Source organism: Leucoraja erinacea, chromosome 13 (assembly GCF_028641065.1).
Source record: "Leucoraja erinacea ecotype New England chromosome 13, Leri_hhj_1, whole genome shotgun sequence".
Taxonomy (NCBI): Eukaryota; Metazoa; Chordata; class Chondrichthyes; order Rajiformes; family Rajidae; genus Leucoraja; species Leucoraja erinaceus.
In genome coordinates this window covers 2,865,104-2,887,909 of record NC_073389.1, presented here as the reverse complement: position 1 = coordinate 2,887,909, position 22,806 = coordinate 2,865,104, and the positions used below count along the sequence as shown (strand labels likewise).

Sequence of the window (22,806 nt, the reverse complement as noted above, 5' to 3'; positions counted from 1 at the left end):
GAGCGGGGTTTAGTGCGGCCCCGCGGGGTTTGAGCCAATGGGGCGTGGCGGGGGCGGGGCGGGGCTTGGTCCCGCCCAGTGGGGAGAGGAGGGCCAATCAGGCGTCGCGCCGGCAGAGAGCGGGCTGGGCCTGGGGCCGGGCCCGGCAGTGACATGGCGTCGTTGGACCGAGTGAAGGTGCTGGTGTTGGGGGATTCAGGTGAAGAGCAGCTGCTTGGCCTTATTACTGTCGTGTGCACCGGGCTTCAGTGAGGAGGAAGGAGCCTGCTGTCGGGCCGTGCTGTATGTGAAGGGTGGCGTTCAGCTGGAAACAAAATTCACAAGGATGTTTCCAGGGCCCGAGTTAAAGGGAGAGTGTAGGAAGGACCTGCAAATGCTGTATTACACCGAAGATAAGCACCAACACTCTTTGATAAGCACATTGCTGGAGTAACAAGAAGGTCACCCACTCCTTCTCTCCAGAGAAGTTGTCTGACCCGCTGAGTTACTCCAGCTTTTTGTGTCTATCTACAGGGAGAGTAGAGGAGGTTGAAGCAAAGGAAGAGGCTACACTTATTCTGTTGTGTGTTTAATTTAAATATTTAAGCGTAATGGCAGGGACACTAGGACTACTGCAATGCGTTTGCTGCAGGATGTGGGAAGTCAGGGGCACTGCTGGTGTTACTGACCACCACACCTGTGCGAACTGTGTCCAGGTGCAGCTCCTCTATGACCGAGTTGGGGAACTGGAGCAGCAGCTGGATGGCTTGTGATCCATCCGGGAAGACAAAAGCTTCCTGGACATGACTTGCAGTCAGATCGTCACTCCAAGAGTGCAGGACGTGCGATGGGAAGGGAGAAAAAGAAAGAGGATGAAGCGGGTGCAGGAGACCTTGGTCGAAGTTCCTCTTGCAAACAGGTACGCCCTCATAGGAGCTGTCAGGGCAGACAATGCTTCCAGTTCGAGTGGCGGACAGGTTGGTGGCTCCAATCCTAACGATGAGACTTCACCGGCGAGACCAACGTCGGGCAGAGCCATAGTGGTGTAAGGTGTGGACAGGAGATTCTGTGGCAGCAGGCGAGACTCGAGGATGGTCTGTTGCCTCCCTGCTGCCAGGGTCCAAGATGTCTTGGACTGACTTCAGAACATCCTTGGGAGGGAAGTGGTTATGCATGTAGGTACAAACGACGTCAGGAAGAAGATGAAGGCGGTTCTGCAAGGTGAGTTTAGCGAGTTAGGAAGGAGGCTGAAAAGCAGGACTTCTAGGGTGATTATCTCTTGATTGCTTCCTGTACCTCACACTGGTGAGGGCAGGAGCAGGGAGATAGGGGGTCTGAATGTGTGGCTGAGGTGCAGGGAGCAGGGATTTAGATTTATAGACCACTGGGATCTCTTCTAGGGTAGGGGTGACCTGTACAAAAGGGACAGGTTACACCTTAACTGGAGGGGTACAAACATTCTGGCAGGCAGGTTTGATAGTGCTACACGTGTGGCTTCAAACTAAATAGTGGGGGGGAGGGGTTGACAAATTGGGAGTATAAAGATGGATTTAAAGGGGAAGAGAGTACAGGAAAAGCTACGAAAGACACCTGAATTAATGGAACAGAAAGTTCAAGAAGGGATAAGAGAGTAAGGTCAGATGAATAGGAATAGGGGAACTGGGGGGGGGGGGGGGGGGGGGGGGGGACTACTGAATTAAAAGTGTGTATGAATGCATGAAGTATAAGAAATAAAGTGAATGAGCTTGAGGCTCAGTTATAAATTGGTAAGTATGATGTGGGAATTACAGAGACATGGCTGCATGAGGATCGGAGCTGGGAACTGAATATTCAGAGGTATACGTCCCTTCGAAAATACAGGCAGGTGGGCAGAGGGGGTGGGGTAGCTCTGTTGGTAAGGAATGACATTCAGTCCCTTGTGAGGGGTGACATAGAATCAAAAGATGTAGTCATTGTGGATAGAACTCAGAAACGTTAAGGGTAAAAAGATATGAGGTTGCTTTGCAAGTAAGGTAAAAGTAAATCCGAAGGGTTTCTACCGCTATATTAATAGCAAAAGGATAACGAGGGATCAAATTGGTCCATTAGAGAGTCAGAGTGGACAACTATCTGCAGAGCCAAAAGAGATGGGGGAGATATTGAACAGTTTCTTTTCTTCGGTATTCAACAAGGAGAAGGATATTGAATTATGTGAGGTAAGGGAAACAAGTAGAGTAGCTATGGAAACTATGAGATTCAAAGAAGAGGAAGTACTGACACTTTTGAGAAATATAAAAGTGGATAAGTCTCCAGGTCCGGACAGGATATTCCCTAGGACATTGAGGGAAGTTAGTGTAGAAATAGCAGGGGCTATGGCAGAAATATTTCAAATGTCATTAGAAACGGGAATAGTGCCGGAGGATTGGCATACTGCGCATGTTGTTCCATTGTTTAAAAAAGGGTCTAAGAGTAAACCTAGCAATTATAGACCTGTTAGTTTGGCGTCAGTGGTGGGCAAATTAATGGAAAGAATACTTAGAGATAATATATATAAGCATCTGGATAAACAGGGTCTGATTAGGAACAGTCAACATGGATTTGTGCCTGGAAGGTCATGTTTGACTAATCTTCTTGAATTTTTTGAAGATGTTACTCGGGAAATTGATGAGGGTAAAGCAGTGGATGTTGTGTATATGGACTTCAGTAAGGCCTTTTACAAGGTTCCTCATGGATTGGTTGTTTGTCAGGTTGGAGGCCAGAGACGAGTGGGGTGCCACAGGGATCTGTGTTGGGTCCACTGTTGTTTGTCATGTACATCAATTATCTGGATGATGGTGTGGTAAATTGGATTAGTAAGTATGATACTAAGATAGGTGGGGTTGCGGGTAATGAAGTAGAGTTTCAAAGTCTACAGAGAGATTTATGCCAGTTGGAAGAGTGGGCTGAAAGATGGCAGATGGAGGTTAATGCTGATAAGTGTGAGGTGCTACATCTTGGCAGGACAAATCAAAATAGGACGTACATGGTAAATGGTAGGGAATTGAAGAATGTAGATGAACAGAGGGATCTGGGAATAACTGTGCACAGTTCCCTGAAAGTGGAATCTCATGTAGATAGGGTGGTAAAGAAAGCTTTTGGTGTGCTGGCCTTTATAAATCAGAGAATTGAGTATAGAAGTAGGGATGTAATGTTAAAATTGAACAAGGCATTGGTGAGGCCAATTCTGGAGTATGGTGTACAATTTTGGTCGCCTAATTATAGGAAAGATGTCAACAAAATAGAGAGAGTACAGAGGAGATTTACTAGAATGTTGCCTGGGTTTCAGCAACTAAGTTACAGAGAAAGGTTGAACAAGTTAGGGCTTTATTCTTTGGAGCGCAGAAGGTTAAGGGGGGACTTGATAGAGGTTTTTAAAATGATGAGAGGGATAGACAGAGTTGACGTGGAAAAGCTTTTCCCACTGAGTAGGGAAGATTCAAACAAGGGGACATGACTTGAGAATTAAGGGACAGAAGTTTAGGGGTAACATGAAGGGGAACTTCTTTACTCAGAGAGTGGTAGCTGTGTGGAATGAGCTCCCAGTGAAGGTGGTGGAGGCAGTTTCGTTTTTATCATTTAAAAATAAATTGGATAGTTATATGGATGGGAAGGGAATGGAGGGTTATGGTCTGAGCACAGGTATATGGGACTAGGGGAGATTATGTGTTCGGCACAGACTAGAAGGGTCGAGATGGCCTGTTTCCGTGCTGTAATTGTTATATGGTTATATGGTTAAAGACCCTAATGGGAGTTATTTACAATCCTCCAAACAGTAGCCTGGATATAGGGTGCAAGTTGAATCGGGAGTTAAAATTGGCATGTAATTGTTTATGGGAGATTTCAACAAGCATGTAGACTGGGAAAATCAAGTTGGTACTGGACCACAAGAAAGGGAGTTTTGGGGAGTGCCTCAGAGATGGATTCTTAGAGCAGCTTGTACTGGAGCCTACCAGGGAGAAGGCAATTCTGGATTTAGTGTTGTGTAATGAACCAGATTTGAGAAGAGAACTCAAGGTAAAGGAGCCATTAGGAGGTAGTGACCATAATATGATAAGTTTTAATCTGCAATTTGAGAGGGAGAAGGTAAAATCAGAAGTGTCAGTATTGCAGTTGAACAAGTGGAGGCATGAGGGAGGAGCTGGCCAAAGTTGACTGGAAAAGGACCCTGGCAGGGATAATGGTGGATTAGCAATGGCAGGTATTTCTGGGAATAATCCAGAAGATGCAGGATCATTTCCTTCCAAAGAGAAAGAAAGATTCTAAGGGGAGTAAGAGGCGACTGTGGTTGACAAGGGAAGTCAAGGACAGTATAAAAATAAAACAGAGTGCATATAACATAGCAAAAATGAGCAGGAAGCCAGAGGATTGGGAAACCTTTAAAGATCAACAAAAGGTTACTAAAAAGGCAATACCGGGAGAAAAGATGAAGCACGAAGGTAAGCTAGCCAAGAATATAAAGGAGGATAGTAAAAGCTTCTTTAGGTATGTGAAGAGGAAAAAATTAGTTAAGACAAATGTGGGTCTCTTGAAGACAGAAACAGGTGAATTTATTATGGGGGAACAAGGAAATGGCAGATGTGTTGAACAGGTACTTTGGATCTGTCTTCACTAAGGAAGACACAAGCAATCTCCCAGATGTACTAGGGGACAGAGGACTGAATAACTGAAGGAAATTCACATTAGTGACAGAAGAACTGAAGGAAATTCACATTAGTCAGGAAATGGTGTTAGGTAGACTGATGGGACTGAAGGTTGATGAATCCCCAGGGCCTGATGGTCTGCATCCCAGGGTACTCAATGAGGTGGCTCTAGAAATCGTGGACGCATTGGTGATCATTTTCCAATGTTCTATAGATTCTGGATCAGCTCCTGTGGATTTGAGGGTAGCTAATGTTATTGCATTTCTCAAGAAAGGAGGGAGAGAGAAAGCAGGGAATTATAGATCAGTTAGCCTGACATCAGTGGTGGGGAAGATGCTGGAGTCGATTATTAAAGATGTAATAGCGGCGCATTTGGATAGCAGTAATAGGATCGGTCCAAGTCAGCACGGATTTACGAAGGGAAAATCATGCTTGACTAATCTTCTGGAATTTATTTGAGAATGGAACAAGTAAAATGGACAAGAGAGAGTCAGTGGATGTAATGTACCTGGACTTTCAGAAAGCCTTTGATAAGGTCCCACACAGGAGGTTACTGGGCAGAATTAGAGCACATGGTATTGGGTGTAGGGTATTGACATGGATAGAAAATTGGTTGGCAGACAGGAAACAAAGAGTAGGAATTAACGGATCCCTTTCAGAATGGCAGGCAGTGACTAGTGGGATGCCGCAAGGCTCGGTGCTGGGAATGCAGCTATTTACAGTATATTAATGATTTAGATGAAGGAATTAAAAATAGCATTAGCAAAGTTGCAGATGACACAAAGCTGGGTGGCAGTGTAAACTGTGAAGAGGATGGTATGAGGATACAGGGTGACTTGGACAGGTTGAGTGAATGGGCAGATGCATGGCAGATGCAGTATAATGTGGATAAGTGTGATGTTATCCACTTTGGCGGCAAGAACAGGAAGGAAGATTATTATCTGAATGGTGTCGGGTTAGGAAAAGTACAATGAGACCTGGGTGCCCTTGTACATCAGTCACTGAAAGTAAGCATGCAAGTACAGCAGGCAGTGAAGGCTAATAATGAAAGGTTTAGTATAGGAGCCAAGAGATCCTTCTGCAATTATACAGGGCCCTGGTGAGACCACACCTGGAGTATTGCGTACAGTTTCGGTCTCCTAATTTGAGGAAGGCCATTCGTGCTATTGGGGGTGTGCAGCGTAGATTCACAAGGTTAATTCCTGGGATGGCGTGACTGTCATGATGAAAGAATGGAGCGGCTGGGCTTGTGTTCACTTGAATTTAGAAGGATGAGAGGGTTTGGTATCTTAACACCATATACAAATATTAAGGGGTTGGACACACCAGATGCAGGAAACGTGTTCCCGATGTTGGGGGAGTCCAGAACCAGGGGCCACAGTTTAAGAGTAAGTGGTAGGCCATTTAAAACTGAGATGAGGAAACGCATTTTCACACAGAGTTGTGAATTTGTGGAATTCTCTGCCTCTCTGGATGCATTCTAAATAACATTAGATAGAGTTCTTAGGGCTAGCGGAATCAAGGGATATTGGGAGAAGACAGGAACGGGGTACTGATTGTGGATGATCAGCCATGATCACATGGAATGGCAGTGCTGGCTCGAAGGGCTGAATGGCACCTTTTGTCTATATTTCTATGAGAGGTTAGACAGGCAGGACTTTAATGATTGAAGTGCAGGAGGATGAAGGGTGATCTTATAGGGGTGTCTAAAATCGTGCACTGTCTTTTTACCCAGGCTAGGGAAATCAAGAACCAGAGGATGTAGGTTTAAGGTGAGAGGGGAAAGATTTACTACAGGTGCACAACCTTTTTATCCGAAAGCCTTGGGACCAGACACTTGTCGGATTTCGGACATTTTCGGATTTCCGAATAGAAGATTTTTAGCGTAGATTAGGAAGGTAGCGCAGGCGGCTTGAAAAGTCTGGAGCGGCTGGCTGCCTCCTCCCCGGAGACCGGGGAATCATTGTAAATCATTGCATAAATGTTGATCAGTTAGTTTGGAGGGATTTTATGTGGTGGTGGTGGGGTGGGTGGGTGAAGGGGTAAACTTTAATTCTTAGTCCCCTACCTGGTCGGCGACTCCCAACATCGCGGAGCTGGGGGCTCCGTCCGGCCGCGGGCGGTGCCGGTTGGAGCTCCGACCCCGGCAACTCTACCCCTGGCTGCGAGGCGCTCCAAATCCAGCGCAGCCCGCAGCCCCAGCTCCGCGAACGTTGGGAGAAGGCGGCCTCAGCGCCCTGGAGCTTACCGCACAGCGACCCGGTAAGGCATTGCCCGCTTCCCGGTGGTATCCCAGCGCTGCGACGCCGCCGGCTCCCAACATTCGCGGAGCTGGTGGCTGTGGAGCACGTCGCGGCCAGCGGTAGCGGCGGTGGATTTGGAGCTACAACTGGCGCCGCCCACAGCCCCAGCTGGGAGTTGGCGGCCCCAGCGCTGCGGAGCTTACTACACGGCGACTCGGTAAGGCATTGACCGCTCCCCGCCTCTCTGACTAGGTAGGGGACTAAGAATTAAAGCTTACCCCTCCTTCCCCCCCCCCCCCCCCCCCCCCCCCCCTTCACATAAAAGCCCTCCAAACTAACTGACTAACATTTAAGCAATGATTTACAGATGTTTAAGTGTCTCCCCGGTCTCCGGGGAGGAGGCAGCCGCTACAGTAGTACAGACCTGGGTTGACCGTGGGTCGCTTTGGGTCAAGTTTGGCGCCAAACGCGAGCTTTGGTGTGCAGACGACATCCTGGAAAAAATGTCCGGTTTTCGGAGTTTTTCGGTTTCCGAAACACCGGATAAAAGGTTGTGCACCTGTATAAACTTGAGAGATACAGTGCAGAAACATACCCTTTAGCCCACCTATTCCTCACTGACCAGTGATCACCCCATACCCTAGCACTATCCTATATACCAAAGCCAATTAACGCACAAACTCGCACATCATTGGCGTGTGGGAGGAAACTGAAGTCCCAGAGAAAACCCATGCGGTCATGGGGAGAACGTACAAGCTCCGAAAAGGCAGCTGACATAGCCAAGGCCAAGGTAAAACCCGGGTCTGTGGCACTGTAAGACAGCAAATCTACTGATGTGTTGCCCCAGGAGCAACCTTTCCACATGGAGGCTGGGGGTATATGGATGGAGCTATCCTAGGAGGTAGCTGAGTACTATAATTTCATTTAAAAGACACTTGTACAGATACGTGGTTAGGACAGGTTTAGAGGAATATCGGCCAAACATGGGCAAATGGGACTTGCGTAATGGGGCATGTTGGTTGGCCTGGGTTGGGCTGAAAGGCTTGTTTCTGTGCTGTGTAGGAGGCCCCCCCCTCGGTCATGACTGACCATGGGTGATGCATCCTGATCGGATGCAGGCCTGTGCTGTGTAACACTAAGCTAAAAGAATCTCCATTGTCCAAAAACTTATAAGCATACACACAAACGGGTGTGTATATTTTGGCGAGCAATTCCTCTCCTAAATCCCCAAAGCATGCATATATGCCTGTAATGCAAGTTAGGAGGGTGCTGAAAAGCTCACCCACTTGCTTGGGCAAGTGAGGCTCCAGTAATATAAATGATGATGGATATGTTTGATTATCATTTGCTCTGAGCATTCTTTCCCTTCATCACCAGTGCATCGTAACAGCAACGTGTACATGCCACAAAATGGTGGCAGTTGTTTGCCAAAGCTATTCGGACAGGATCTCACAAACCTTTGATCTCTATCATAAAGAATTTGGATAGTGGGTGCATTAGTTCTCGACCAAGTCGCTTATTGTCTTGTGTTGCAAATGTTTGCTATCTGTTGTGTCTTTTACACTTCTTAATTTGCGTTGGAAGCCTTAGAAATGTTGTGAGGTGTGAAAAGCACATGGTGAGAGTAGCTTTGGTGAACAATTACCACCATTTTTTGGGGACATACAAACTGCTGTTACAATGCACTGAATTGTTTTGTTTTTGGTAAAAGACCCATGTGCATAATTTTGATGCAAACAAAGTGAATATTCTCCAGTTGGATCCTAATTAGCCTTCTTACACTAGAATGTTCCCAATAGCATTGATGTTTTTTGTGTGTTTCATTGGGTAATTCATTCTACTTGTTTTTTTCTGTCGGTTTGTTTTCCAGGAGTTGGGAAATCGTCGCTGGTCCATTTGTTTTGCCACAACCAGGTGTTGGGGAATCCATCGTGGACTGTCGGATGCTCAGTTGATGTGAGGGTAAGTTTGACCTGGGCAGAAATTCTTCTTCAATGGAAAATCCGATCTTTTTTTACCCTTCAGGTATTAATGTACTCGACGTGGCACCTTATTTTTAAGGGGAAAACTATTTTAATTTTGTGTCCTGGACAACGTTTGTATTCTGAAAGCCTTTACATTCAATGTGGATTTATGTAAAATAAATTGTGGATTCTGTTGAAGTAGCAGAATAGCTTAACCTGAAGTAGTTCATGTAATGAATTTGGATTTTCAGAAGGCTTTTTAATAAGATTCAACACAAGATTAAATGAAATGCAGGGAATGGAGGGATATAGATCTTGTGCAGGCAGATTAGATTAATTTATCTTGGTATTATGTTAGGCACAGACATTGTGTGCCGGAGGACCTATCCCTGTACTGTTCGATGTTCTCTGAAACTACTGGATATCAGATGCTGCCAATGTTGATTGATTAACAAACAAAGCAAAGAGTAGGAATAAATTGATAACAGCAGCACATTTGGAACATCATATGACAAGTAGGTCAATGTTGTTTATGGAAGGGGAAATCACATTTGATATTTGCTCAGGTTCTTTAGAGAATGAATGGACAGGGTAGAAAGAGGGGAAGTTGTAAATAAAATGAAATTGGATTTCCAGAAAGCATTTGATAAAGGTGCCCAATAAAATCTTACTGCACAATAAAAGAATATACGGTACTGAGAATAAATTATTAGCATTGATAGCGGGGTGACAGTGCAATAAAACTAGTAGTGTGCCCTGTGGATAATTGCTTGGATCGAAGCTATTTACAGACTATTATCAGTGAGATGGATCTATATTGGTGAGATGGATGAAGGGGCCAAAAATGTGAGATTATCCATTTTGGAAGGAAGAATGAGACAGTAAAAAACAAAGTGCTGGAGGAACTCAGTGGATTAGGCAGCATCTATGCAGGGAAATGGATGGGCAACTTTTTGGGTCGGGACCCTTCTTCAGATGGAAGTCTGAATGAGGGAGCCAATTATTATTTAAACGGTGTGAGACTGCAAAAATGTTGTGCATAAGGTTCCAGGGGTTTTAATACATGATACCCAGAAGGTTAGCCTGCCAGTATAGCAACTAATAAAGAAGGCTAATAAAATGTTGCCAATAGTTGCATGGGGTATTAAGTGTGCAAGTAGAGATGTTTTAATGCAACATTTACAACGTGCTGGTGAGATTGCTCCTAGAATACTGTGTGCCGTTTACTCTCCATGTAGAAAAAAATAAATATTTATATTGCAGTCAAGTGACGGAGCGGTAGAGGTGCTGTCCTACAGCGCTTATCATACCAGAGACCCGGGTTCAATCCCGACTACGGGTGCTGTCTGTACGTGCACCCCGTGACCTGCGTGGGTTTTCTCTGAGATCTTCGGTTTCCTCCCACACTCCAAAGACGTACAGGTTTGTAGGTCAATTGGATTGGTGTATGTGTAAATTGTCCCTAGTGTGTAGGATAGCGTTAATGTGCGGGGATCGGTGCGGACTCGGTGGGCCGAAGGGCCTGTTTCCGAGCTGTATCTCTAAACTAAACTAAAATTTATACCATAGTTTAGTAGAATTAGTGGTGAAATATAAACTCTTTGCATTAGCAATGTTTTCTACTGTTGATTGTAAAAGTTACTACTATTTCATGGAATTTTAATTTACACTAGACTAAGTGGGACCTGTTGGGTCACAGTCACACGGGAGGCCTGATTCCCCAATGCAACCCGTTCCCCAATGCAGGGGTGTGGGGGGCCGTGTGGGGGAGGGGGGAGGGGGGGGGGGTCGTGTGGGGGGAAGGAGGGAATGGGGAGGGGTAAAGGGTGTGTGGGGAGAAGGGGGGAGGGGGTGTGGGGGGATGTACTCCACTCAGCGGCCACTTGCCTTAACACCTCCCGACTCCACACAGCGGCTTACCCGACTCCACTCTTTCGGACTCAAACAGCATGGCTTGTTTACTCAGTCCCGCCTCCGGGGCTTTATTCTCCAGCGAGTGCCGGAAGGGGCGTTACCTTCATGGTGTCTGACAGGCGAGAAGACCAATCTGCTGATCTCGTGATTTTTTTAAACATTCATAACTTTTCTCTTATTTCACCGATCGGAACAAAACCTGGTGGCTTGGAGCAGAGGAGAACGGTGAGTAAGGTGGCGAAAAAATCCTAGTGATGTAGGGTAGCGTTTTTGTGCAAATCTAATTACAGCGCAGACTGGAAGTGGTCAAGATGAGAGTTTTAGTAATAGTATAGAAGATAGATGTTACAATCGTGATGACTATTTGCATTGTTTTATTTGGACATTATGTGTAACAACGGGGACTGGTGATTTGCTTTAATTCAGGTTCATGACTATAAGGAAGGCACACCGGCTGAGAAAACCTATTACATTGAACTGTGGGATGTTGGCGGATCTGTGGGCAATGCCAGTAGTATTAAAAGCACCAGAGCTGTATTTTATAACTCTGTGAATGGTATGCAAATTTATTTTGTTATTCAATGGTTTTGTCCATAATCATTATATATAAGCTTTGTTTCTTCATAATCTGCAAGAACTCTTTATAAAATTGAGTCTTAAAATTGTAGAATGTTGTACAACAGAATCTGTTAATTCGGCCTATTGAGTCTGAATTAGTATGTGTAGGAAAAATAGGCAATAGACAATAGGTCATTTGGCCCTTCGAGCCATCACCGCCATTCAATGTGATCATGGCTGATCATCCACAATCAGTACCCCATTCCCAGAGAACTGGCCTCCACCGCCCTCTGAGGCAGAGAATTCCACAGACTCACAACTCTCTGTATGAAAAAGGAACTGCAGATGCTGGTTTAAACCGAAGATAAGACAAAAAGCTGGAGTAACTCAACGGGTCAGACAACATCTCTGGAGAAGAGGAATAGGTGACGTTTCGGGTCGAGACCCTTCTTCAGACTGAGTCAGGGGAAAGGGAAACAAGAGATATAGACGGTGATGTATAGAGATCTAGAATAAATGAATGAAAGATATGCAAAAAAGTAACAATGATAAAGGAACCAGGCCATTGTTAGTAGTGTTTTAGGAGAGAACGGGTACAGGCAATGAGAAGATGCGGCCTGTCGTAGCGAGTCTGGGTTAAAATGTGATCGTGGAGTCGGATCACAGGAGGAGTCACAGGGGGAGCAGCGAGAGAGGATGTTGCTGAACTCTCATCAGAGAGAGGAGGAGAACTTCTAAGTAGACATACCTTGAGGGGATTTTGCTGTGGAGCGGATGAAATGTGTAGGAATGAACTGCAGATGTTGATGGACACAAAATGCTGAACTCGCTGAAATACAACACCATCTATATCTCGCGTTTCCCTTTCCCCTGACTCCCTGTCTGAAGAGGGGTCTCGACCCAAAACGTCACCTATTCCTTTTCTCCGGAGATGCTGTCTGACTCGCTTAGTTCGTCCAGCTTTTTGAGTCTGAATTAGTTTTTCCAATCTCTCTTGTTCCATACTTCCATAGAACACATGACACACAGGAGCAGTCCGCAATGTCCATGCTGAACATGATGCCATGTTAATCTAATCTTTTCTGTCTGCACCTTATCCATATCCCTCCATTCTCTGCACATCAACGTGCATCTAAAAGCCAGCTAACATATCTGCCTTCACCACCACCTTCCAGGCACAAAGCACATTCCAGGCACAAATACCACCTCCATACCCTCGTATTCTTGCACAGCACCTTCCCAAAAATAATTGTTGTCTGCACTGACCTGCAACATAAGCAGTGCTATGCCTAAATAATGATCTTTTTCATATCATACAGGAAATAAAAATTTTATTTCAGTATTATTTTGATGTTGTGCACATTATGAAACAATTTTGTACATTAAAATTAATTATACGTGGCCCTTTAATTTAAATCTGTCTCGAGGTGTTAGTTCTCACCAGCCATGGACTTACAGGCTTTACATCTCAAATATTACAATTCATTAATTTAATATCCATCTTTGTTTAGTTGATTATTGTCACATGAACCAAGGTAGAGTGAAAAGCCTTGTTTTGCATGCGATCCAATCAAATCAGATGATGCGCGTAGGAAGGAACTGCAGACCCTGGTTTTAACCAAAATAAACACAAAAGGTTGGAGTAACTCAGTGAGGCAGCATCTCTGGAAAGAAGGAATGCGTGACGTTTTTGGTGAACCCCTTCTTCTTCTTTCGTATCATCCTATCCAAATGCCTATCTAAAAATCTCTTAAACACCCTAGTATTTGCCTCAGCCACCACTCCCGGCAGCACGTTCTAGGCACTCACCACGTTGGTGAGACGTGCATTTTATCATATAGTCCCATCCACCTGGATTTTGAGTTTATGAGTAGCATAACTATACAGTGGTACTAATTAAACTTGTCTTTCTGTTGGCTGAATATGAAACTAATGCATTTCTTTTGATTGCTTACTCTTGAAGGTATAATATTAGTGCATGACTGCACAAACAAAAAGTCATCCCAGAATCTGTATCGGTGGTCATTAGAGGCTTTGAATAAGGATTCGGCTCCCACTGGGGTTATAGTGGGGAACGGGTAGGTTGCATTTCTGCTTTAATGAATTTTTATTCTGCTCGCAAGACAGTACAGTAATGGCGACACAAGGAGTGCTGGAGTAACTCAGCAGATCAGGTGCATCTGTGGAGAGGATGGACAGGATCAGTTGTTTTGGTCAGGATCCTTCAGATTGTTAAGGGAATATTTTTTGTGAAAACTGTGGTTTTATTTTGTACTGGTACGAACTATGCTGCACTTGACTAAAACATTTAATACACAATACATTGACTAACAACTTCTAAATGTAGGTGATCTTCGATTGTTTTGCTTGAGGGTATTGCCAATAAAAGAAATTCTGATCTAAACACTAAACTATTTTAACAATAGAGTGAATTGTGCAATTAAGGGAAGTTGTCAAATTGAGTGAAGGTAGGGATGGTTAAAGAATAATGGAGCAGGGGAGAAGAGATGGAAGGGGGAAAAAGTAGGTAAGAGGAATGATTTATAAATGAAAAGATGGACGAATAACAAAATAATTTTGTGGAAAGTGACGTTCAATGGACTTCATCACTACCCTGACAAAGTCCTGAACTAATTCATCCGAGTAACTCCACGTCCTCCAGAGATGATGCCCGATCTGCTGAGTTACTCCTACACCTTGTTTTCTAAGCAAGATTTCAGCATCTGCATTTCTTTGTGTCTCCAGAAAATGTTCGATATGGTTCGTAACCAGTGTATACCTACTGTACGCTATTTAAGGATTTAAATTTTTTTGTAATTTTTACTTTGTATGTACATGGGTCACGTGAAAGTTTAAAAAGTTAATTTTCTAAATAGGGACTATGATCGGGAGCAGTTTGCAGACAAGCAGATTCCGTTGTTGGTCATTGGGACAAAGTTGGACCAGATTCATGAAACTAAAAGGAACGAGGTGCTGACAAGAACTGCATTCTTAGCAGAGGATTTCAACGCTGAGGAAATTAATCTGGTATGGTTATTTTTAAATCTCTGATTCTAATCGTGAAAGACGAGATCTTGTGTAGATGTGAAGATGTGTCAAATGAATGAATGAATGAATACCATTTTATTGTCACTATACACATGTATGATGAGATTAAAAGCAGCTCCTACTCAGTGCAAACATGTAATTAATCCAAAACAAAACAAGGGGGGGGGGGGATAAGGTGCACAGTTCTGCGACGCTATATACATATCTATAAAAAGACAATGGATAAATAGAGTGAATAAATAAGACAGCATAAAAAAATTACAGTTGCACTACAAATTACAGTAGGTGGCTAGATGGAAGTCTGGGTGTTTGGCTGTGAAGTCAATACATGTGTGAGTTTAGGGAGGTTATGGCTTTTGGAAAGCAACTGTTCTTGAGTCTGTTTGTCCTTGTTCTGATGCACCTATAGCGCCTCCCTGAGGGCAGCAGGTCGAACAGGCCAAACGCAGGATGGGAGCTGTCCTTGATGATGTTCTTTGCCCTGCTGAGGCAGCGGGAGGTGTAAATGTCCATCAGAGAGGGGAGAGGGCAGCCAATGATCTTCTGTGCTGCCTTAACTACCCTCTGAAGTCTCTCCCTGTCTGCCATGCTGCAGCTGCCATACCATGCTGTAATGCAGTATGTCAGCTGGCTCTCAATGGACGAGCGGTAGAAGGTCAGCAGCAGGTTGGAGTCCAGGTTGTGCTTCCCGAGGACCCTCAGGAAGTGCAGCCGCTGCTGAGTTTTCTTGATAACCGCTGTGATGTTGTCTGTCCAGGAGATGTCAGCGGAGATGAGGACGCCGAGAAACCGGAAGGTGTAGACCCTCTCCACACACTCGCCATTGATGTATAGGGGGGCTAAGTCGGTACAATCTTTGCATACATTAGACATGAATTGGGACAGATTAGTACGAATACAATCTTTGCATACATTAGACATGAATTGGGACAGATTAGGGCAGAATCAGTTGTATAAGAAAACACATCCAGGTTATTCTCTGCATTTAGAATTCGGATCCATATTCAGGGAGAGTACAGTAATGTCTAATGCAGTTTGTACATGTGACTGTGCTTCGTTTAGACCAAGGGTTCCCAACCAGGGGTAAATTTGTTGATTCTGGATTGGTACATTTTTTCTCGTTGACTGACTGTTTGGTTCTGGTATCTGTTCATCATTAGTTCATAAATAAGTGAAATAACATTATTATGAGCTATTAAAGTTGCCGGGGTAAACTGGGGTAAAAGGTTGTGAACCCCTGGTTTAGACAGGCAGCAAGGAAAATGCTCTTTGACCCACCAAATCCACATAACCACTGATCACACATTCACATTACTTTTTTATCATACTTTCTGCGGACATTTTTGTTGGTAAATTACAAATATTGTGCCCAAAATGTCTATTGTAAGTTGAGTTTTCACAATTCACTCTATCGTTAAGATAGTTTAGTGTTTAGATCAGAATTTATTTTTAAAATAGATTCAACATGAAACTGGTCCCCTTCAACCCACTGTTTCCGCACTAAACATTGATCACCCATTCCATGTTATACGAGAGATGGTGGTGTAGAGGTATACAATTGTCAGGGATATCACAACCATGATTCTGGACCCTTTGAGATCGATTCAAACAGGTCTAGCACGGGTAAAGAGAAGTCATAGTGACTGTGACATTGTGAATCTATACCTTACTATGTCCCAGGTCATTGTGTTACAGAGGTTAACCCTGGCACATTCATGATCTGTGTAGTTCTATTAGAATTGTGGTTGTATTCCTTCTTTTTTAAATGTGCCTCTAATAATAAAGGCCTCTAAACTGTCCTTGATCGAATTGTTATTAATGTGTGAGTAACACAAATCAATCATTTGCTTAAAATTATATGAGTATGGTGTGCTTTTGATGAATCTATTTTTGTACAAATTGTCCTAGGATTGTACCAATCCACGTTATTTAGCTGCAGGATCTTCCAATGCTGTGAAACTGAGTCGTTTTTTCGATAAAGTAAGGCAATTTTCAATTTGTACCTTGACTAGACTTGTGACTGCAGTACAATAGATGAGCTAGAATTTTAAATGACATTTTGCCAAGTGTCAAAAAATGTAATCATACACCTGCATTATTAGGTAGTCTATGCCATAAGAATCCTGTTACTGAAATAACTTGATTAGCACCTCATGTTTTTGAAATATTTACGTTAACTGTTACAACTGCAATGAATGGTGTAACTGTGTCTACTCGCTGAGTTTTTCAGCCTGCAAGTGCTAGCAGTTAATGTTTTAGGTTCAAACACAAATTGCTGGAGGAGTTTTCAGCACAAAGTGCTGCAGTCAGAATAGAATCATACAGCCTTCAGCCCACTGTTTCCGCACTAAACATTGTCATTTGAACCTCAGTGAGGCTACAAACGGACTCACCTTGATTTCCAGCCATACACAGGCAAAGACAAATTCCTACAGACATGAACACACTATGTCCCATTCAATTTACAGAAAAAAACCTCTATCATGACAGTGAACCCATTAGTGTGATTGAAGGAAAAGTTCTCTTAATCTCTCCCCTCCTTTCTCCATTTCTCTCCCGTTTGTCGTAACACCCCTTAAAATTATATGAGTATGGGGCGATGATAATCCCACGGCCAGGATTTAGGCCGTTATTTAGCTGCCGGGCGATGTACTGCCCCGTTCCCGGCCTAGGCAATGTCACAAAGTTGTGACTGCCAATAGATGGCGAAATTTTAAACACATTTTGGTCATGTCCCACGGCATTATGATGCCCGCGCCGGGTTGATGTACACCCCAGCTCCGGGTCGCAATGAATTCCAACTGTGTCTACCGCGACACGTGCTGGAGAAGTCGCGTTGCGGGAGCTCCGGAAAGCTGGTCATCTCCACCGTTGACCCGCGTCCCTCCCGAACCTTTCCTATCCCGACTGTCCAATTGTCCGGATATGTGGCTGCAGCTGGAGCCACCCGAGCTATGTGGTTTGGCCGCAGCAGAGAGCTCACCTTAACCTGTGTCCCCCTTGATTCCCCACGCTTATCCGATTTGCCGGCCAGCTGATGGTCAAACGGTCCGTTTCCACAGCCTACAAACAAAGCAAAGGCTACTGACTACACACAATTCCTTCAGGTAGTTCACTGTGATGGAAGGCCGCTCCCCGGTCCATTTCTCTCCCGATGTTGAAGCCCCAGGCGGGCGATGATAAGTCCCACGGCCATTTTAGGCCGCGCGGGGAGATGTACGGCCCCCTGGCGGACACTGGAATGTCCCACAGCCGTGAAGCCGCGCCGGGTGATGTACGACCCCGCTCCGGATCGTTCCAACCCCGCGACACAGGCTAGAGAAGTCGCGTTGCGGGAGCTCCGGAAAGCGGTCTCTCCACCCGGACCCGCGAGCTCCCTATACCCCAGTCCACCCGACCTGCGGCTGCAGCTGGAGCCTCCGAGCTACGTGGTCGGGCCGCAGCAGCGAGTCACCACTGCTCCCCACGCTCTGATGCCGGCCAGCCGATGGTAAGTCTGCAGCTCCGCAGGCTCTGACTGGAGCCTCCAGGTAGTTCAGGCTGGAGGCCGCTCCACGGTGCTAGGCACCAACGACAACGGAGACCCGACAGGAAAAAGGTTGGGTCTCACGTACAGGGAAGAGAGTTTAAAAATGTTCCCCCTTCCCTCCCCCCGTCCCCCGCATATACACAGTTAAAAAAACTATTTAAAAAACACAAACAACTACATTTAACAAGACAAAAAATAAAAAAAGACAAACAGGCTGTAGGGGCCGCTGCAACAGTGAGTCGCGCCGCCACCAACAGGATTATCTATTCCCTGCATGATTTTATACACCTCTACAAGATGCCCATTCATCCTCTTCCACTCCAAGGAATAAAGTCCCAGGGCCTGCCCAACCTCTCCCTATAACTCGGGCCCTCAAGCATTGGCAACATTCTCGTAAATCTTCTCTGCACTCTTTCTAGCTTAACAACATCCTTCCTATAGCAGGGTGACCAAAACTGAACACAATACTCCAAACAAGTCTGAAGATGGGTCCTGAGTTAAAACATTCCCTCCACAGATGTTGCCTGCCCCACTGTTTTCCTCTAGCACTTTGTGTTTAGCTCAAGATTCCAGCATTGCAGTTCCTTGTATCTCCATGTTGCCAGAGGTTCAGTGGTAAAATAGCGTATGGTAGCTTTAAACAAGTTTCTCATTTTGTTGTGAGCATCAGGCATTTGACATGTTGTATTGATTTCATTCCAATGGGTATAATTTGTTGTTATTTACAAACCCATTATACCTTTACATTACAAGTTTGATCCTTGTGTTCTCCGTAATGGCTATTGAGAAAGAGCCGCAGGGCTAGTCAATCTTGTCTAAGCAGTAGTTGCTTAAACGACTAACTAGAATATGAAGACAACAAAGTATAAACGCAAGGAACTGCAGATGCTGGAATCTATGCACAACGCATAGTGCTGCTGGAACTCAGTGGGTTAGGCAGCAACTGCAGAAAGGTTGTGACCCAAAATGATGCAATCCACGTCCTTCACAGATGCCTGACCCACTGAGTGACTCCAGCACTTTATGTACTACACTATGAAAGCAACAAATGTACACAAATGATTTTCCATCAGAAGGCAAAGGTTTGCATATTAAAATGAAACGGTAGATGTATTTTTGTTCAGAAGACTAAGATTAGATGTAGCACTCTCACTGTTTCCCTACCAGAAGCAAGCTCATTTCAGAAGAAGGAATCAAATTTGGGATCAGATTCTGGTCTGTGTAACTTAGTTATATGATGTGCAAGTAACTAGCAATTCAAATATATGAGTAATGTTGTTTTTGTTTTTAGGTTATAGAAAGGAGGTATTTTTCACGTGATGGTAATCAGGTTTGTATATGCTTAAATGCTTTCTCCCAAACCAGACTATAGTTTCTCTCTGCTCATTGTTCAGAAAAATAAATAATTCAAGCAATGCGGGTGCTGGCTGTCCAGAATTTGTACGTTCTCCCCATGACCACGTGGGTTTACTCTGAGATCTTCGGTTTACCTCCCACACTCCAAAGACATACAGATTTGTAGGTTGTGTAGGAAGGAACTGCAGATGCTGGTATAAAGATAAACACCAAATACTGGAGTAACTCAGTTGGACAGGCAGCATCTCTGGAGAGAAGGAATGGGTGACGTTTCGGGTAAAGTCCCTTCTTCAGATGCTGCCTGTCCCGCTGAGTTACTCCAGCATTTTGTATCTATTTTCAGGTTTGTAGGTTAATGAGCTTGGCTTTGTACACTTGGTATAAGTGTAAATTGTCCCTGATGCGTGTAGGCTTATATTAGAATGCGTGGATCGCTGGTCGGTGCGGACTCGGTGGGCCGAAGCTCCAGTTCCCACGCTGTATCTCTAAACTAAACTAAATGCAAGAGTTGGAGGAGAAAAAGAACAAGCAAGTATCAATTTCTGGATTTAAGCGATCTATGGTTAGAATATTGCTCCAGCTATCAAGGGCTATTCCTGTTGCCTATAAATTGTTATGTACCCCTTTACATTTAGTCATTGGAGGATCATTTAGCCATGGGCCACGTTGTTATATACTGAGGAAGTCTAAAAAATAAAATCAAGTTTCTTCAATCTTTTGTTTAGAGATAGTGTGGAAATGAGCCCTTCAGCCCACCAAGTCCGCTCTGTCCAACAATCACCCATGCACCATCCTACACACTAGGGACAATTTATAGACGTCAATTAACCTACAAACTTGCATGTCTTTACAGTGTGGGAGGAATCTGGAGCAGCCGGGGGGAACCCACATAGGGAGAACATGCCAATTCCGTACAGACAGCACTCATAGTCAGGACTGAACTCTGATCACCATAAGGCAGCAACTTTACTGCTGCGCCACTGTACTGCCCTGTTCTTTAGATTGTTTTGTAACAACCTGCCCATTCCATGGATTAGTCTAGGAAATCTTTTCTAGACATTTAATGTGTTAACTTCCTTCCTTATAGAAGGAGACCAATAATATACATGGTACTCCAAATATCATTTCACCAATGCCCTGTACAGTTGAAGCATAATGGTCTCTATTTTTGTATTCATCCATGAAACTTTGAGTGTTAGTTGAATATATTTCACCTGCAAAGCCGAAAGTGCTGGAAGAACTCAGCAGGTCAGGCAGCATCTGTGGAGGGAATGGATAGGTGATGTTTCATGTTGGGGCGCTTCAGACATCATCCCACCATTCCCCTTCAGACATTATCTGCCCATTCCCTCCATCGCCTGACCCGCCATGTCCCTCCGGCACTTAGTGTTTTACTCAAGATTCGACCCCCTGCAGTTTTTGCCCAGCTAAATGTAAATGAATGGGTGAAGCAAGAGCCTGTGGATCACTTTGAATGCTTCTATCAATGTGAGACTAGTTTTGATCATTGGAGTCGGAAAGGTTAAACTAGGGATTAATCTATGCCTAGTAACGTATACACAATATAATGTAGTACAGCACCAGCCCACAATGTCTGTGCTCAACATGATGCCAAGATAACATAATTTCCTCTGCCAGTGCGTGATCCGTATCCCTCCATTCCCTGATTATTCATTTGCTTAACCAAAGGCCCCTGAAGTTCCACTAATGTATCGTATTCCACCACCACCTCTGGCAGTACGTTCCAGGCAACCAGCACTCTCTATGTGTGTTTAAAAAACCCCATCTCCTATAAAACTCCCCCCCCCCCCCCCCACCTTAAAACTATGACTGTAGTCTTTGAGATTTTCACCCTGGGGATAAGGTTCTAACTGCCTTGTCTCTGGCTCTTATAGTTTTCTATATTTCTATCATGTCTCCCCTCTACCTCCCTCGCTCCAGTGAAAACAATCCAACTTTGTCTGCTCTCTATTCAAGGCACCAACTCATTTTAATTCTACAATTTTGCATTTTCAGATTCCTGGCTTTGCTGAGCGTAAACGGTTTGGAGCAGCAAGTGGCTTGAAAGTTCTTCATTATGATTAAGCAGCGTTGCCAGTGGCAGAGAGGGTGTGGATGCAAATGTTTCATTCTGTTCTGCTAATTAATCTAAGGACAGGAATTCTTTTGAAGGGACAGACTCTTTTCTACAACATAAGAGGATATTTGAAATCTTTATAGGAGACAAATGAATTATTTTTTAATGTCGGAGTCACTGGTGTCATTTTGCAAATGAAAATGCATACTTCAAACTCCAATCTGGAATCCCAAACTCGCTGTGTGGAACGGACTATGCTCATACGCGTCTTCCAAAATTCGGGTCTATCGGCTACAATGGAGCTGACTTTCGGAAACCGACTTCGGGTTGAAGTTCTTGCCTGCTCTCCAATCTGTAAATTACAATGGTTCATGTGGGTAACGTATGCTCCTCATGACATAAATCCTTTAATATCTAAATGAATGCTGCCATTAAGTGATACATTGTGTAGAATGTGATTTCGTAAACTAATTAAAAACTGCACACGAGTTAGCAAGCAGCCATGCTCATTTGAAGATGTATGTAAATAAAAAAGAAATGTCAACCATTGTGCAAATCCCTTTCCTATGGAGAAAAAGAAAAACATAGGAAGACGGGCTGTTCTTTGAATGGTGGGGGAAATGTGTTGGTGTTCAGCAGAATCTGGGTAAACATAATAATAATAATAATAATAATACATTTTATTTTTGGGCACCTTTCAGAAATCTCAAGGACACCTTACAGAGATTAACAGGAATAAAAAACATATAATCAGAATAAAATAAATAATAAAGACATCACAGAAACACAAATTAAAAACAGAATTTAGTCCAAAAACAAAAAATTAAAAACACAATGTGAAGAGAGAGCAGCAGCAGCTAAAGCGCGCCAGCGTCCACTCTCTCTTCACAGCAGCCATCTTGGACAAAGGCTAACAGGATTACGTACAGTCAAAAAAATCATCCCCCCACAATGGACACCACTGTGGGGGAAGGCACAATGTCCAGTCCCCAACCCCAAGTTCACCCAAAGTCAGGCCTATTGAGGCCACCGCAATTGCCTCCACGGAGGCCCGATGTTCCTGGCCGTTCTCACCGTGAGAGTCCTCTCAGCGGCTGGGCCACCTGGAACGGCCGCTTCCTAGCTGGAGACCGCAGCTTCTGAAGCCGACAAGGCCGCGCTGGTTTGGAGCTCCCGATGTTGAAATCGGTGCCGCCCGCTTCGCAGACCCGCAGCCCGGAGGTGTCGAACTTGGCGGTCACAGCTCACCGGAGCTCCAGCGCGTCGATCCAGCGCGGCGACCCAGGCAAGGCATCGCCCGCTCCGCGATAGCGCTCCAGCGCTGTGCCGCCACCCAGGCCGAGGTGCTGGGTGGTCCCCGCCAGGAAACGGCGCTCCAAGCCCGCTGGCAGGCCACGAGGACGGGTCGACGGGCAGCCCGGAGAAAAAGCTGCCTCACCGACCAGGTAAACATGTACCTTCATCATTGAAATGTAATTCG

The 22,806-nt window shown here is 44.7% G+C and overlaps 1 protein-coding gene across 1 annotated transcript; it reads left to right on the top strand.

Annotated features, from left to right (window-relative positions):
• The first annotated feature begins 81 nt into the window (after positions 1-81).
• On the top strand, positions 82-21,864 carry rabl3 (RAB, member of RAS oncogene family-like 3). The gene is made up of 8 exons (XM_055644280.1): positions 82-199; positions 8,751-8,842; positions 11,185-11,314; positions 13,280-13,394; positions 14,193-14,343; positions 16,273-16,344; positions 19,185-19,223; positions 21,266-21,864. The coding sequence occupies exons 1-8, from the start codon at positions 154-156 to the stop codon at positions 21,332-21,334; spliced, it is 714 nt and encodes a 237-aa protein (XP_055500255.1). The 5' UTR covers positions 82-153; the 3' UTR covers positions 21,335-21,864.
• The last annotated feature ends 942 nt before the right edge of the window (positions 21,865-22,806 follow it).